General features: G+C 53.4%; 1 protein-coding gene across 3 annotated transcripts in view; it reads right to left on the bottom strand.

The window, feature by feature from the left end:
• The window catches only part of TBCD (tubulin folding cofactor D), a 158141-nt gene that overhangs the window by 31204 nt on the left and 110322 nt on the right, over nt 1–16615 (bottom strand). For all 3 annotated transcript variants that reach the window (XM_053212069.1, XM_053212068.1, XM_027052133.2), the window contains 6 exons: nt 15834–15919; nt 9628–9708; nt 7708–7781; nt 6140–6257; nt 4663–4723; nt 3456–3478 (listed from right to left, as the gene is read on the bottom strand). In XM_053212069.1, coding sequence (XP_053068044.1) covers nt 3456–3478; nt 4663–4723; nt 6140–6257; nt 7708–7781; nt 9628–9708; nt 15834–15919 — 443 coding nt within the window. The remainder of the gene's footprint in view (nt 1–3455; nt 3479–4662; nt 4724–6139; nt 6258–7707; nt 7782–9627; nt 9709–15833; nt 15920–16615) is intronic.

Here is a 16615-nt window from a genome sequence, read left to right as displayed (position 1 = left end):
AGAAATGCTTGCAAGAAGGCAAGATACTCACAGGAGCCCGCACGGCAGGAGGGGCCTTGGCAGCAAGAGTGGCAGAACCTGGTCGTGCACAAGGCCCATCCGTGAGCTGGTTCTGGACCCACCACAGGCCCTTCAGTGCCGGCCAGAAAGGAGCCAACTAATGGTGACCAGTCACAGACCCACCAGAAGGCAGCGAGCAGCCAGCAGCCACACCCTGTACCCAGCGACAAAATCTCACACCGCTGGCATCTACACAAGAATCAGCTGGAAAACACGACCCACAAACACCAAGAAGGACTCGGCAGCGCACAAGGCCGTTTTGGCGGCTACTGGGGTCACATGCACCACAGAGGCAGAGGGAGACACAAGCTCAAGGAGGGCACTGAAGGCATACGATGCAAATGGAACCTAAAAGGTAAAATACCCAACCTGAGAAGAGCTGCACTCAACACCATCGATGGCAGTGGGAACAAAAACCAAAATAATTTTTTTGAGAAAGGTTGAAAAAGATCTTGCTACAAAGAAATGCTCAGACTAAGGGAATCTTGTAAAAATGACAGCAGTCTGCTCAAACAAGCTCCCGTGGGCCAAATCTGGGACGATCTGAGCAGAGAATGAAAACAATGCCCGTGGGTTTCGGCACGCTGGTGAGAGCGTGGGTGCCAGCAGCAGCAACATGAGGATGAAAAGAAAAGCTGGTTTTCCACACAAGTCCTGGACAGCAAGCATAGGAGCAAGAGTGGATCAGACCAGCGTGCTTTGGCAACCATGTGACTGACTTGGGCGAGGGAGCAGGCGCTAGAAAACGGGGGTCCACACGTCATGAAACTGCCAGCCCCCAGGTCACTCACCAGCGGCGTGTGAGAGGCGTGCGGCACATGTGACCTTCTGGAGGTCTCCCCTGAACCCAGAGGTTAACTTGGTGTTCCCGCTAGTGGGCAACCACACTGGCATGCCTCCTTTGTGGGCAACACGAGTGTCTAGGCCAGCCACACCAGCCACACGGTGAGTGAGCCAGACCCAGCCACGAGGGAACAGCCTGTAAACCCACAATGTGGAACATTACCCGCAACAAAACAAAACAAAACAAAACAGGGCGGTGTCATGCAAACAAAAAGGGAAGAGGCCAGATAGTATCAGAACACAGTGCGGGGCCCCGGTGGTGGCCACCGCGGTTCCCACTCATGTTCAAGCCCCGGCAGGAACCCTCAAGCCCAGGAGTGACGCGGGGCAATGTGACCTCACCGCTGTGGTCACTGGCCAGGGCCTCTGGCTGAGGTGTGTACTTGAGTCACACATGGTGAGTAAACACTGCAGGCACACAGGCCTCTCCCACCCAGGGGGCTGCCGTGGCGGTAGGAGGCCACGTGCTTTTTCTCTGTGCACTGACCTCACCGAAGGGTGTCATTTTCTATTTGTTCTGGAGACTCATCACGAAAAGCGAAATCTAAAACAAGGCACAGGTGTACGCTTAGAACCTGTAAGATGTGAACGGACACCATCACCAGCCACTGGCTACCCGGCAGAGCTGTGCGCCGCACTCCGGCACTCCCTTGTGCCGTGCGTCAGCCTCAACGCCGCGGCTTAGCCTTCTGGGGGCTCATGCATTTCACCAGAAAGAACTGGGCATGCTCTCTACTCGAGGCTCGAGGGCCAGCGTTCTCTTTGCTGTGAGAACAGGTGGAAAGCCAGCTGTGACAGGTGCGGACAGCGGAGGTGTAACAGTCGAGAGCCCAAGGGGAGCAGCCCAGGTGCTGACCCCTACTCGCCTGTTATCATGGAAAGCCTGAACCTGGAGCGGTCACGTCCACAGCGGGACACACGGCCAGGCTGCCCCCCCTCCCTGGGATCAGGCCACACTGTGCAGCTGCAGCCCATCAAGGTATACACAAGGCTCCACCAGGTCCTGCTGGTGAAACGTCCACTAACCCGTACTGGGGAAGGGCGCAGAACCCGTGAGTCACTCGGGAGGCGCATCATCTGCAGGGCAACACAAAGATCCTGCCCCAACCAGAGTAGAAGGACACCTACAGGGGACAACACTACGGAACCGTCCTGGGACCCCAGGTGCATCTCTCCACCAACCATGGGGCCCACGGAGCCAAGGAAGGTCCCGGCACAGACCCAGCCACATCTCACAGGTGCTCACGGGACACGGATGAGCCCCACCCACATTTATGCACTGGCTCAAGCACAGGGCTGTCTGTGGGGGAAGAGAGGTCTGTTAATGGGAACAGTCCATGGACCGTCATGGACAGAGCTGCCCAGAAAAGGGGATTCCAAAGTAAGAAAGAGGCACAGAAGATCAACCTTAAAGTAATTTAGGACAGCTGCCAAATCAGCTGAGGGCAATGCCAGCCAACTGTGGGAAGGTCACCTGAGTAGTTCTGAAAGAAGTTTCTCTGCACAGGAAGCTCTGGAAGGGGGGCCCCCGGCCAGGGGTCAGAGCAGGCCCCACAGTCTCAGGAAGAGGGGAACATGTCAAGGACAAAGGAGAACAGCCCATACTCACTACTCCACACGGTTATGTTAAAAAGCCACTAAGAAAATGCAGACAAGCCTCAGTCCGGGGGAAACTCTGGGAGAGCAGGTGTATAAAGAGCTCACATCTAGAATAGTAGAGTGCTGACAGCTCAGGGAGCAGACAGATCGCAGAATGTTTTTAACAAGCAAAAGACTCGAACAGTCAGTTTACGGAAGACGACAAAAGACAACCAGTCACCACAGGAGAAGGTGCCACAGTCACCAGTCCACAGGGAAATGCAACTCTCACAGGGATGGCTCCCGACCGCTACTGCTGGAGACAAAGGGGCACAGCCCTTGGGATGAGTCTGTCGGGCCTTAAAAACACACCCGCGCTGTCCTGCCCAGCAACAGCCTCCCAGGTGCGTACCCAAGAAAGGTGGGAACACACGGCTACACCAGGACCTGAGCGCCAATGTTCACAGCAGGTTTACTCCGAGTAGAAAAGCTGGAAGAGCCCAAATGCCCACACCGGACGGGCAGATCAACACAGCAAGCACGTGTGCACCGCTGAGCCGCACACAGTGACACAAGGCAACACCACGGCACACGCTGCAACACAGACAACTCTCTGCAACCTCACACTAAGTGAAGGAAGCCAGACCTTCAAGCAAGGACATCATGGTGAGACCCCGTCTGCGCAGGTGGGGAGACAGGACCGGCCGGCTGCTCGGCGTTGTGGCTGTAGCCACGTGGCAGTCTGCAACACCCAGCGCCCATAGGACCACACATTTCTTTATAGGACACGAAAACCTCACCAAAGCTTACCAACACCAGCCATGTCCTGTGACTGTGACGCCCTTCAAATCAAATAAACATAGGGCAGGCATTGAGGGGGCAACTCGCAGAAGCCCCGACAGGCCACCCCAACCTTTACTGATAAGGAATCTTCTCTATAAGACACAGGAGAACGTAGGGTAGGTGACACTTACCTGTACAACTGACGATCGTAAAGCTAAAAGAAGTAAAAGTTAGGTATTAAAATTAATTGATTTTTAAAATCACGCAGCAGATGTACAACGCTACTGGGCACCGGATGGGAAGGACGAGGACACGCAGCAAGCATTTCTCAGGCTGGTGTCCCCAGAGAGCTGACCCAGGTCCTGAGCACAGAGCCCACTCTACTCCCAGCGAGCACCTGGTGACAGCCCGCTTTCCTGTGTCCCCCTTATGAGAGAGGCACCCCACCTCACACTGTCACGCTTGCACCAGACGGCACTGAGCTAGGCAAATGTCGTCTCTGTTTCCCACAAAAACTCAAGGGAGCAGGCACTACGGGTTTCTGCACTCGCAGAGGACCCTGGCTCAGAGGCCCTGAGTCTCCACACCGCACCCCTCCCAGCACCCCAAGTAGACCGAAGGGATTTGCCAAAATCATAGTCAATGGCTTACACCGGAAGGGAGTCTGATACCAAGACGGTATATTGTTCTATAAAGAGAGAACCCGGAATGAATACCAAACTCTATTCTGAACAACAAACGCTAAACCTGTCTACGTCCTCGTGAGTGACTCTGATGTTATCCAGTAGCATTAAGGCCTTAGTTCATACTTTACCTCTTTTGAATCACAGAACCTGGAAGACCTCAAAGCCCCACAAAAACAGACACACCTTCCCCCAGAGACATGCACACACAGGAGTGTCATTTCAGACCCGAGTCCCACTGTGGAGACACAGCTGGCAATCAAAGCCTTCGTGCTTATTCTATGTGTCGTCTCGGTGAGCACAGGCCACGTCCAGGAAGGCATGGAACGTGCCTGAATGGCTAGACACCCAGGGACCGGTTCAGCTGGGCAGCACAGGAGGACGAGGACCAGATAGGAGAGGCCATGTCACCTGCATGGGCCTGATTAGCGGCCTCCTGTGCCGCCCGAGGTGCTGGCCACGCAGGAGGAGAGCGCATGCATGAGCCCCAGCAGGCCCCTCCCACCCCAGACCAACCCCCAGGCGCTGGCCACCAGGGAGGCCAAAGGAAGAGAGCTGCTTCCAACCAACGGGCCCCAGCACTGATCTTCCCAGTCATCAGACTCTGGGCTTCAAACAGGGCTGAGGAGGGTGGAGACAGCTCAAAAGGGCAGCAGACGCTTGCGGGCACCAGGAAACCTGGAGAAAGGGATGCTCCGGTGGGCTGCACACAGACCTGCTGGTGAATGTGCTTCAGGCCCCGCACTGCCGCGTCATCCAGGTAGTCTGTGATGGGCCTGCGTGGGTTCAAACACAACAGCTGAGATCCTGAGCACAACAAGCACTAGGGCAGCCCAGGGCTCAGAAAGGCCTGCATCGTGTTCAGGTGCCCCAGCGCCTCCCTCCCCAAACACCTGCAGGGGCTACCCGCCTACAGCAGTGTCCACCTCAAGGAGGGCGGGCATCAGGACCTTCCCGAGCAGCAGCTTGCCGACGATGGAGGTGGGCCTGGGACGGGGACGCAGCCAGGCCTGCCGCAGAGCAGCCAGGACGCCCATCGGAGACTTGGCCCACCAAAGCTGAGGTGAGGGCCCCGGGGCCAGATGAGAGCTCACATGGCAGGCTCACTGCTGCCCTGGAAAGGACTGCAGGCACTCGGCCAGCATCCAAGAACCCGATCGTAGGCGGGCTTCCCGCCACTCCCTAACCGCGAGGGGGACTCTGTGCCTAGACTGACTGTACGGAAGCCTGCTCTCTTCCGGGAGTCCGGGACATTAGTCCACACCAGGCAGTGGCCACCCACATCCCACCCCCAAGAAAACCCCGCGCACTGGTCTCCCTGACCTGCCCTGCCCTGGTGGACACCTCACCACGCCGTCACGCCCCATGCATCCCCCTGCGGCTGCACGGGACAGGGCTCCAGCTCGCGCCTGGCCTCTGCTCGACCACAGAGAGCACTGCCATAGACACCGAGTCCTCGGCCTGGCCCACAGGTGCCATTTCACCCCCACGTGGATGTCAGGAAGGCTGTGTGACATTGTGTATCTGAGCCATGGCGCGCAGTGGGGCGAGCAGGACCCAAACCCCAGTGCTTGCCGCCAGCACCTGCCCCGGTGGGCCCCAGGGGATCACGCAGAGCGAGCCGATGGGATTACAACAGTGTCCGGGAACCAGATTACAGACACTGCAGTTGTCGGGAGTTTTTACTTTTGTGCAAGAAAGAAAAGCAGAAATCCACATAGCAGCCCTGCCAACTCACAAAGCGTGGCATGCGGGGAGCTCCCCCACTGACCCAACTCCACGTGCTCTCCCGTTCTGTTAGAACCGGCCAACTGGAGACGCCCTCAGGGGAAACGTCTACATTTACACTCTCTGGTATTTTAAACGATGAAAAGTGAGGTGAGCAAAGACCACCAAGCATATGGCCTACTGGGCGCCGTCTCTGACAACGCATCTGCTCCTGTCACCGAACTCAAGACCCCCAGAGCAATGAGGAAACAAAGAAAACAGCTACTGAACAGCCAGGCGCTTGCCGGCTCCCACTAGAGACAGACACAGCTCATCAGAGAGAAGACACTGGCAGACTTCGTCAGATAAAACATGGGATGACCCAAAGATTCAGTGACACTGTCACAAATAAACACAGGTGGAGGTGGATGGGGTTCCAGGCTCGCGACCACAGCGGTTCCATGGGACCGCAGTGCTTCCCCTACCTGTCCTCCTGCACCGCGAGTCTGTACAGGCCACGGGTGACCTCCGCACAGGCGAGCACAGCCCCGTGCCGTGTATGCAGATCCAGACTCTGTGTCATCGACAGCAGACGCGGGAGAACTGCAAAGGACAGGGGCAGGAGGACACGTCAATGAGCGCGCATTAGGAGGACGTGCTGAACTCACAGACAGGATCCAAAGGCGGAGGTGTACCCATGGAAAGTTACCTTTGTAAGGGCCATTGGAGCAATATGCCAAACCCTCCTAGACACCCAGAGAAGTGAGGAGGGGCGGGGCGGGGGGGGGGCTCCCAATCCCTGGGTCCCCCAGACACAGAGCAGGGACGCATGTGAAGAGAGAGAACCAGGTCTCTCCCGTGGCTAAGTGGCCGGCAGTGGCTCTGCCTGGGCACAGTGCAGGATGGAGGCCAAGCGGCAGGAGCCTACAGTCGTGCACAACCCCACTCGGGCGGGAGCCCTGCCTCCCCTGCCCAGAGCAAAGGAAGCCTCTAGGCCTTTGGTGCTCTGGGGACAGAAAGCAGTGTCCCAAGACCCCTAGAGCCTGGTGGAGTGCAGACAAGGGGCCACATCCACACCAGCGTGGGAAATCACATGCCCCTGAGCCTCAGCTTCCCTGACGCACAAATGCACTGCTGTGGAGGCTGGAAAAGCAAACAGCATCCAAGCGAGAGGCATCCCACATAGGCGCTCAGATGAGGCAGCTGGCAGCAGTCAGGGTTCAAGAGCCAGGGAAACCCCTCACCCTGTTAATGCTCTTTGGGAAAAAGGACAAGGCTGAGCACCCCTTCATTCAGGCCATGAGGATTATCGATTATAGGTAAATAACAGACTCCTGACAGCACATTTAACCCACGGACTGTGAAGCTAAAAGCCCCTCAGGAACTAACAGCCCAAAGCTCCATCTTAAGCCCCAGGGCCTGTGAGAGGCACGCAGAAGTCAAGTCGCTAACTCCAAATGAAAAGCCACAATTCAACCACTAGTTACCCCAACAAAAGTCAGCAGGAAGAAGCGTGATTTAAAGAAATTTGCACATGGCTCCCCACACTGAAACAAATTTTATCTTTATTCTGGAATATGGGTTCTTTCCTTAATGATAACAGGTGTAGTCCCTTTGGACCTGGCTGCTCTACTCTGCAGCTACACCACCCGCAGGGGGCCTACGCTCAGGCCTCTCCCAGAGGTCGGGAAACAGCACAGCAGGCTATTCCCACAGCCGGGAGCTGCCATCCGAAATACGTAAGATATATAACACAATCCATCAGTTCCCTGCGGTAATGGGCCTTGCACCCAGGGCACACAGACTGCCATGCGCACAGCACCCGTCCTCAGAGAGGCCACGGCAGCTGGTTCTGTTCTGTCCCCTAATTAAGTACAGCCCAGTTCCTCACTCACACACTTCTCAGCAAGAAAGAAACACAACGTCGTTCTCAGCCCTCCACACCCTACAGTGGCCTGTCCTCAGCTCCTGCCTACTGTGTGCACCTGCGCATCTGCTGTGCACACACACATGTTCGTGTGTGGCACCAGCAGGGGGGTCTGAGCATACCTACCGTGAGTGGCGCTGTACTCAGGCGCTCGCTGGGCCAGGTTGTGCAGAGCTTTCGCAGACAGCTCTCTGATGACTCTGGGGGACACGACGGAGAAAACGGTTAGTTCCTTCCTTGTGATGATTCCAGCTTTATCCAACTCATGGAGAGGGGACAGACAATACAGAAGTGTCAACTACCCACTTAGTCAAAACCACCAATAAAAATAAACACAAATGAACAAAAAAGACCCCCTGACTGTAACAAATGAGGACTGGAGACTTTACCAAATGAACCCAAGCCTGCGTGGGGCCACAGCCACCCAGCTCGTGGCTGCCCTAGTACCTTAACATTCATGTTCCATTAAACACTAAAAATGACTTTTTTTTTATTTTTTTAAAAATGTTTCACTATTTTATTTTTGAGACAGAGAGAGACAGAGCATGAGCGAGGAAGGAGCAGAGAGAGAGAGGGAGACACAGAATCCGAAGCAGGCTCCAGGATCTGAGCTGTGAGCACAGAGCCCGACACAGGGCTCGAACCCACGCACTGTGAGATCATGACCTGAGCCGAAGTCGGACACTTAACCAACTGAGCCACCCAGGCGCCCCAAACACTAAAAGTAACCTTAACAGTAGCCCCGCAAGGTCCTGAAAGCCTTGCTCCAAATTCTTTGGAGACAGATGCTATCCCTACCCCCCACTGATGAAAAAGTATAGAATCAGTCACTCTTTACAACCTAGTGCAGCTCTGTCTACGGGCCCTGTCCCCGTGCTTTATTTAGTAAAACCACCTTTTTGCACTAAAACCATCTCAAGAATTCTTTCGTAGCCATTTACTCTCAAACCCTACTTCATCATTTCACCAACAGGACTGAAAGAAGAAATGAGCGTCCTGACAACAGCTCAGGAGTTGAGTCTGAAACCACAGGTAACGCATTTGCAATTCTGGCTTTAAATACCCTATGGACTAACAGGTTAATTAACTAATTTCCCCCAGGCTCAGTGCACAGGATTTGTGCTCTATGAGAGGTATTGCAGCTATGCCTCAAGTGTCAGAAACCCACACAACTCAGGAAGATCGCCTGCAAGGGACCCGGGAGAGAGGCCACACCTACTCCAGCGGCACACAGACGCACCCGTCTCCCGAGGACGGCCCCGCCTCACCAGGCGAGCGGCAGACACCAAGGCTGCTTCCCCGCACGTGGCCGTGGTCCTCGGGGCAGAGGTTGGACCACATTCCCCAGCAGATCAGAAAGAGCTTTCTGCAAGTAACACCCACCCTAAAAGCAGGATTCTAGACATACGCGGTCATCTGCCATCCTTCAGATCTACGGTCTGTACAACCGTACCAAGCCTTCTCATGACAAAATCAATCTCGTCTTCCCAGGGGCAGTAACAGCTGTGGGGAGCATGGGCTCTCTTGTTTTCTGGACTGCACTGGGAGCCCTCCCTCCGAAGAGACACTTAACTGCCTGTGAAATGCCAAGATGCCTAGAAACAGCTACGCAGTCAGGAAAGAGCCGCAAAAGCCTGCTCGCCTCCAGCAGGCAGCCGAGACGGCCACACGGAGCGGCATCGGGCAGGAGCGGGCCGTCCAGGGAGCGCCTGGGGAAGGGCTCCTCACATCCGCAGGAGGCAGCCTGCCCTCCGTCGCACAGCAATACGGCAGCGTCCCCACGGGGGCCTTGACACACCTGACACAAGTGACGGAGGCCTCCGGAGGGAAAACTGGACACAGACCGTTAACCAACACGTCAGGCATGAAGACCGAACTCCTATCACTCCTCAGAAGTTATCTTAAAATACAAACTCTACAATGAGAAAATGTACTAAAGGCCTACCTCAATTTAACTTCCTCTCTGGAAGAAAATAGTTCTTATTTGACAGACGGTCTGGTACAATGCACCACAAAATTACACAAACACAAAGACACAAAACTTACCCATCCCAGTGGTTGATCTTCATGGTCACCAGGTGGTCTATCATTGGCTGAGTGTACTCAGGAAAGCCGGCAATAAACGTGCTGAAAAGAGAGATCAGAGGGGTGAGGCGGGAAGGGGTGGGAGCCCCCGCGCACGCGTGTGGGAAGCCGTGCGGCCACTTCAACAATTTGGCAGTTTCTTTTCAAGTTAAATGTACAGAAATCCCCTTGCCAAGTATTTGCCCAGGGGAAACAAGGCTACACGTCCACACGAAGACGTCCAAACAAAGGTTCACGGCAGCTGTACTCATCACAGCCAACACCTCAGAACCGCCTAGATGTCTAGACCGGGTGAGCTAACAGTGGCTGCAGAAGAACCACGAGACAGAAGACACCAGCAAGAGAGAGGAGCAAGCTACTGGCACACACACACACATAACGACACGAGCGTCCGTCCTTCCTGATCCCGCTCATGAGACCTTCTACAAAAGGCATCAGCAGCCCAGTGACAGGCAGAGGGGCACTGGGCCGAGGCGGCTCACCCTCCACGACTTGACGGAGGCACCAGTTGCCCAGGCACCCGCACTGTCAGCTCTCACTGGGATGTACACTTCATCCATGGACAGCGGATGGGGTGTAAGTTATGCCTCACAAATAAAAGTTACATCTAGTGAAAACACCGTAGGAGAATTAAAAACAAGAATCTCCAAGTGGGACAGGCCTCTCTAGTTCTGACTCAAAACCCAGCAGCCATGAAGACTGGTACATTCAAAAGCAAAACCAAAAAGCAAAAGTGTCTGCCGAGAAAAACATACCATAAACAAAGTCAAAAGATAAAAATGGACTCAGAAAAAATACCAGCAACTGTTATCACAAACATGAGACTTCTTTAAAATAAACTTCTTTCGGGGCGCCTGGGTGGCGCAATCGGTTAAGCGTCTGACTTCAGCCAGGTCACGATCTCGCGGTCCGTGGGTTCGAGCCCCGCGTCGGGCTCTGGGCTGACGGCTCAGAGCCTGGAGCCTGCTTCCGATTCTGTGTCTCCCTCTCTCTCTGCCCCTCCCCTGTTCATGCTCTGTCTCTCTCTGTCCCACAAATAAATAAAAACGTTGAAAAAAAAATTTTTTTAATAAATAAATAAATAAATGAATGAAATGAATGAATGAATGAATGAATGAATGAATAAATAAACAAACTTCTTTCAAATCCATAAGAAAACACCATCACCTGGTAGGAAAATCCTCAGACCATTTACAGAGAAGAAAATCGACACAGCCCACGTTCAGCCTCCTTCCGTGGGAGACAGAAAGAAAACTTCCGTCCATCTGTCAGACTGCCCAAGTCAGGGGCAGGGGGGTGGGGGAGTGTAGCTGTTGTTGGAAGGATCTAGAAGGATCTAGCAACACTGCTGTGAGCACCATTCTGATGCAGCTTCAATGGACCACGACGGGCATCATCCAGGGAACTTGAAACATAAAGATCCAGCAACTCCACTTGTGTTAATTCATTCAGATATAATCACACAGGTGAGAGATACCGAGCACAGAGATGCTCACTTCACATCGTTTCTAACAGTGAAAGACTAGACAGAAGCCAGTGGCCAGGAGGGGACAGCATGCAGTTTACACCCTACGTGCACATACGGGATGCTCCCGTGACACAGGACGAGGAGACGATGCGTGGTGTACGTGCAGCACGTCGGCCCGGGGCGTGCACAATCTGCTGTGCGGGACGGTAAACCCAGACGCTGCCTGATTCCTCGCAGCCACACGTTACCTTCTGACCAGTGCTCCGCTGACGAGCACGAAAGCTGTGCCACTGTTCAGCGTGCACAGAAGGAAGTCCACACACCCCCATGTGTGACACAAACGGAACCTCTCTGGGAGACACCAGAAACTGATGGGGCCGCAGGGATGGAACTAGGATGCCGCAAGAACAGTCACCTGCACCTTATGAACTGTAGGCCACGCCCTTGCATCACCTACTCCAAAATGCACTTTACACGTCATGCCTCTGGGACCCCCAATCAATTACGCATATTGTCTAAATCTGCCACGCCACCCACACAACCCCGCCATGGACATAGCCATCGGCCACGTGCTACACGGTGGCTGAGAGACAAAGTGGATGGCACAGAGGGCCTAGAGGGGGAAATACATAGATGTTACCTGTGTAGGCACGTGTGTGCACATGTGCGAGGTGAACACAGGTGCCGTGTGGACATGTGTGTGCTACAAGGTGCCAGACTGGAGAGGGTGGGGTCGGGAACATGTTTGCTCTGGATGTGAAAGAAAGAAAAGTGAGGGCTTCTCCAGAGGTGAGAGGGATTGAGAGACCCTCTAACGGTGAGAAAACAGGTAATGTCAGGAGGAAAAACAGAAAAATCAGGACAGTGGAAAAGCTGTCAGAAAAAGGAGCCAAGATGCAACCCCTGGACCCCCATCACCAAAGGGGCCCCTGGGGCTGCCAGACAGGCCAGCATCCATGATCAGTGGCCTCACGGGAAGAAACAGACAGAGGCTGGCCACCTAAGTTCTGGCCGAGCCCCGGGACCAGGTAATGGCTGAGCGTGGGGAACACACACGACTGGAGCCAACCCCCGGTGCCCAGCACTCCCTGAGCACCCGGGGTCTTCCGGGGGGCATCGGTAGAGGGTGGACAGCAGGGGCTTGGCCGGTGTCGGGACAGTAAGAGCTGGGCCAAAGGGGTGGCTGAGGGGATCGGCAGGACGAGGAGCATTTGAGGGCTATTAGGGACACAGAAGTGACAGAAGTAGGTCACCAAGCGGATGCGGGGAAGGACACAGGAGGAGAAGCACAGCAGAGCTATGTGGGTGGCGTGCCGTCCACTGAGCTGGGAAGCAGAGAAGGAGGTGGTTTGCTCTGAGGGCTCCTTAGTGAGAAGAACTTGTATGACAGGAATGTGCAAATTACTGGAAAGCAAAATATGACAAAATGCATCTCAGGAAGGATGCACAGAACCACAGAAGTCAGAAATCTGCTAGGGAAACTTCCAGCAGCAAAACACACACGACAGAAAGTGCTAGCAACCGCTGGTTGTGTCCCAACAGAAACAGCCCTGTGTTCACACATCAACATCAAAGGGGCTCGAGTGGCCACCAGCCAGTGAGTAGGGGACAAGGGACAGCAGAACTCCGTACATGGTGAAGCCAGATGCAAAAGTGAATACACCACATGACTCCGTTTGCACCGATTCCAGAAAAGGCAGGCTGGGTGGGCACAGGAGGCAACTCAGAGTTGCCACAACCAGGCACCAGCAACTTCCTAGAGTGATGGAGACACACACTGCGTCGACTGCAGAGGTGACCATCACCAGCCAAAACCCACATTTTACGGAGGTGAGTATTCCTATATGGAAATTGTATGTAATGAAATAGGTGTACAAAAATAAATGTGACTTTTTAAAAAAAAAAAAAAAAAAAGGTTTATCGCAGGAATACACAGGATACTAAAAGAACAAGTCACAGGTAGGAAAACATTTGTAGATTATTTCTCTGAAAAAGGACTTGTATCCAGGGTATACAAAGAATTCTCAAATTCTTTGTAGGTAGGAAGGAAACCCGATAAATAGGCAAAAGATTTGTCAAGCCCCTGAAAGACCCTCAAAGTCATCAGGAAAACACAGATTGATAAGCTGTTGCTCTGGCACATGCACGAAGACAGCTGCAATGAGGAAGCCGGGCCACACCGAGGGCGGCTGCGGGGTGGGGGGCATGTGAAAAGGGGCCACCACCTCAGGAAGCTGGCAGTTCCTTAGAAAGTTAGGGTCCAGCTGTTCCACACCTAGGCATTCAACCCAAAGCAGCAAGAGCACTCGTCCACAGACAGGCGGGCACACGGGCGTCCACTGCTGCTTCATCTGTAGCAGCCCCAAACCAGAGACCTCCCCCACCCCCCACCCCCCGCCGATGTCCCTCAGCGGGAGCAGACGTGGCATGTCCATGCGACGGAACACGGGTCGGCAACAAAGGAATGACCGAGTCGCCAGTACCCGGGTGAAGGAGGCAGCACAAACTCCATCCCCATCACTTAAGAAAATGCAAACTAACCCAGTGACGAGCAGACCTACGTGGGGAAGGAGCCCAGGGAAACTCTGGGTGTGGCGACAGAGTCAGAGTGTACGTGCGAGGCGTGCAGTGTCCTTGTGCCCTCGACACTTTAACAAAGCTACCAAAGTAAAAATAAAGTGGGGGGGGGTGCTTGCTGCTGTGCCCCATCTGACAATCTTCACTGCCACCTTCAACTTGCTTCCAGTCCTCACCTCCAGGAGAATCAACTTCTGAGAGGTCCTGACTGACCCCATCCTGTGAGCGACCCGTCAAACTGCGCTCCAGGACTCAAGACAATGAGAACCCTCCCTGTGGCTCGAAGCCCCCCACTACACCCACACTGGGCCTACTGACCCCTCACCATCCCTACCGGGCTGTCCCCCCCCGACACCAGGCCCTCTGCCACACACCCCACACCCCTCCCCGACACCACCCAGGCCGACAGCAGGACGCTGTCCTCACTGACTGCTTCTCATCCAAACACACGTTTGAGTACCAGACGCAGCATTAAAGAACACGCCCTGATCAGGATTAAGTTTTGCCAAACATCTCTATGACATGCAGACAACTATAATTAAAACATGTAAGTCTTAGACCAGCTTAGAAACCTTAACAACAAGAAAAATATGCCAATGCTAAAAACTGATTATTTTATCCAGGAAGCTCAGGGAAAAGTGGTAAATTCTCTACCTAAAATATGTATTCAAATATTAACAAGGAAAACAGAACAAAAGCAGGAAAGAATTGATAGGGTGCCAAAGACCATCAAATGTTGAGAAAAGATGAAAACGATGCTAAAAAATACAGTGTGTTTGCTCAAAGACTTTTTTCAAATGTTTATTTTTGAGAGAGAGAGAGAAAGAGAGAGAAAGAGAGAGAGAGAGAGAGAGAGAGAGAGAGAGAGAGAGGGAGGGAGGGAGAATCCGAAGCAGGCCCCAGGCTCCAAGCTGTCAGCACAGAGCCCAACACGGGGCTCAAACTACCAAACCACAAGATCATGACCTGAGCCCAAGTCAGATGCTCAATGGACTGCGCCACCAGGCGCCCCTAGTCAAAGACTCTCTTTGAGAAAGAGGCCAAATGCTACATTTTTAAAAGAAAATCTATGCATGCAGGTCATGGAGAAATGGAACTTCTGCATGGTCTGCACAGCAAGGGTGCTCAAGAGCCCACCCTTAGGGTGCAGAGTGGTCAACTCGTGTTCAAGGCAACAAACCACTGACAAGCCAGGCCCTTCCCGCGCAGGCGCTGCATTGAGGAACCAAGACAAGTGAGGTGCCTCACAGCACAGAAACCACAGGTGCAAGTCTGCGTAGGGATGTTAAATATTCACTCCTTGACCTGATCTCTCAAACACCTTTCTACTCACATCTCATGAACAACCCAGATATACCTTTACCTTGGGAAACACATTTTGCTGGAAAGAAAAAACAGAAACAAAGAAGAAACAAGCCTGATTTATTCTCTTTGAATTGGGTCCAAGCCAAAATCTAGTATAAGTGAGTTTATTTCCCCCAGCTATATTCACAGGGATGAATGCTTTTTGGGTGTCTGGACTATATAATCCCACCCCCCCCAGTCTCCCCCTCCCCAAGTGAATTAGATTAGGGATGGGCAGAGTCAGGCTAAACCAATCAGGACAAGTCTTGGGAATCTGGATTTGAGACTAAGCAACAGGTCTCAGGAGAAACAGTCCCTTCTAACCCAAGATTTCATCCTGAGAAACTCGGTGTGTCTGTGGCAGCCGGCAGAAAACGTGTTCCACGAAGGCAACACAGAGGCAGCACACGCACACAATGGGGCAGCTAGGAGGAAAGAATGGCCAGGGACAGGGCTCGCTCCAACTGTCATCCTTGAAACTGTTAGCACCCCTTTAAAAAGCAAACAAAACCTCTCACAAGCGGATCCCGCACCCCTCCCAGGCCACCCAGACCCGCCACTGTCCCTTTGGATTAGTTTGCACTTTCTAGAGTTTTACATAAATAGAATCCCACCCCAGGCACCCGGTCCGATCAACAGGGAAACAAAAGTTTTGGGAGCACTTCCAACCCATACACAAATTACATCACTCTTAGCGAAACTTCCAGGATGGGGAAGGAAAATTGTGACGTCTAAATCAAAGGGAGTATTATGTTTGTGATGAACATTAATAACTTACCTTATAACCAGGAAGCAGTTAGCTCTGTTGCCAACAGCAAAGTAGTCGGCTGCAGTCAAAATATCGATCCCGTGAGGGAAAGTGCCCTACAGAGTCAGGCGGGAGAAGGGGACAGAAATGACGTGAGTGAGGAGGTGCTCTTCCAGGAGGCCAACCGTCATATTCACACACACTCATGCTTAGGTAGAGAGGGTACCCTGGGGACAGACGGCAGAAAGCTCACCGTCTCGGGGTAGGCGCTGTGCTAATGCTTTGTGAACCACTCAAAAATATTTAATTTTTTCTCAAACAACTCAAACATTTTCAACTTTAAAATGTTTAAGGCCTTCTCTGAACCGCACACCACAAAAATCATCAGGTTTCAACAGTCCAGGCACACCTCATTTAATGCGCTTTACGGCTACCACGTTTTTTACAAATGGAAGGTTTGTGGCCACCCTGCGCCGAAGGTCTGCCAGCACCGTCTGCTCACTTCGGGTCTGTGCGTTACACTCTGGCAGTTCTCACAAACACATCACTAAAAACCTCATCCCAGTTCGGGGAGTTTCCATGTCGGCAAGGCCACATCCTCTTTCTCCGACGTTCCCACCAAACAGCAGGACACTGCTGCGTGCAGAGCTGGGGCGCCCTGGGCCCACACCAGACTCTGCTTCTTTTGAAGTCTGTGGCTCCCCCACCCCTGTGCTATGGGCACGCTGCTTTCTCAGGGGACGTGGGGAGGGAGAGGGAACCCCCTCCCTGGAGTACCGGCTCCCGGCTGATCCCCTAAACTTATACCATGA

This window comes from Acinonyx jubatus, chromosome E1 (genome assembly GCF_027475565.1).
Source record: "Acinonyx jubatus isolate Ajub_Pintada_27869175 chromosome E1, VMU_Ajub_asm_v1.0, whole genome shotgun sequence".
Lineage (NCBI taxonomy): Eukaryota > Metazoa > Chordata > Mammalia > Carnivora > Felidae > Acinonyx > Acinonyx jubatus.
Note: the sequence above shows the minus strand (reverse complement) of the source record. Positions and strands in the feature narration are given on the sequence as shown.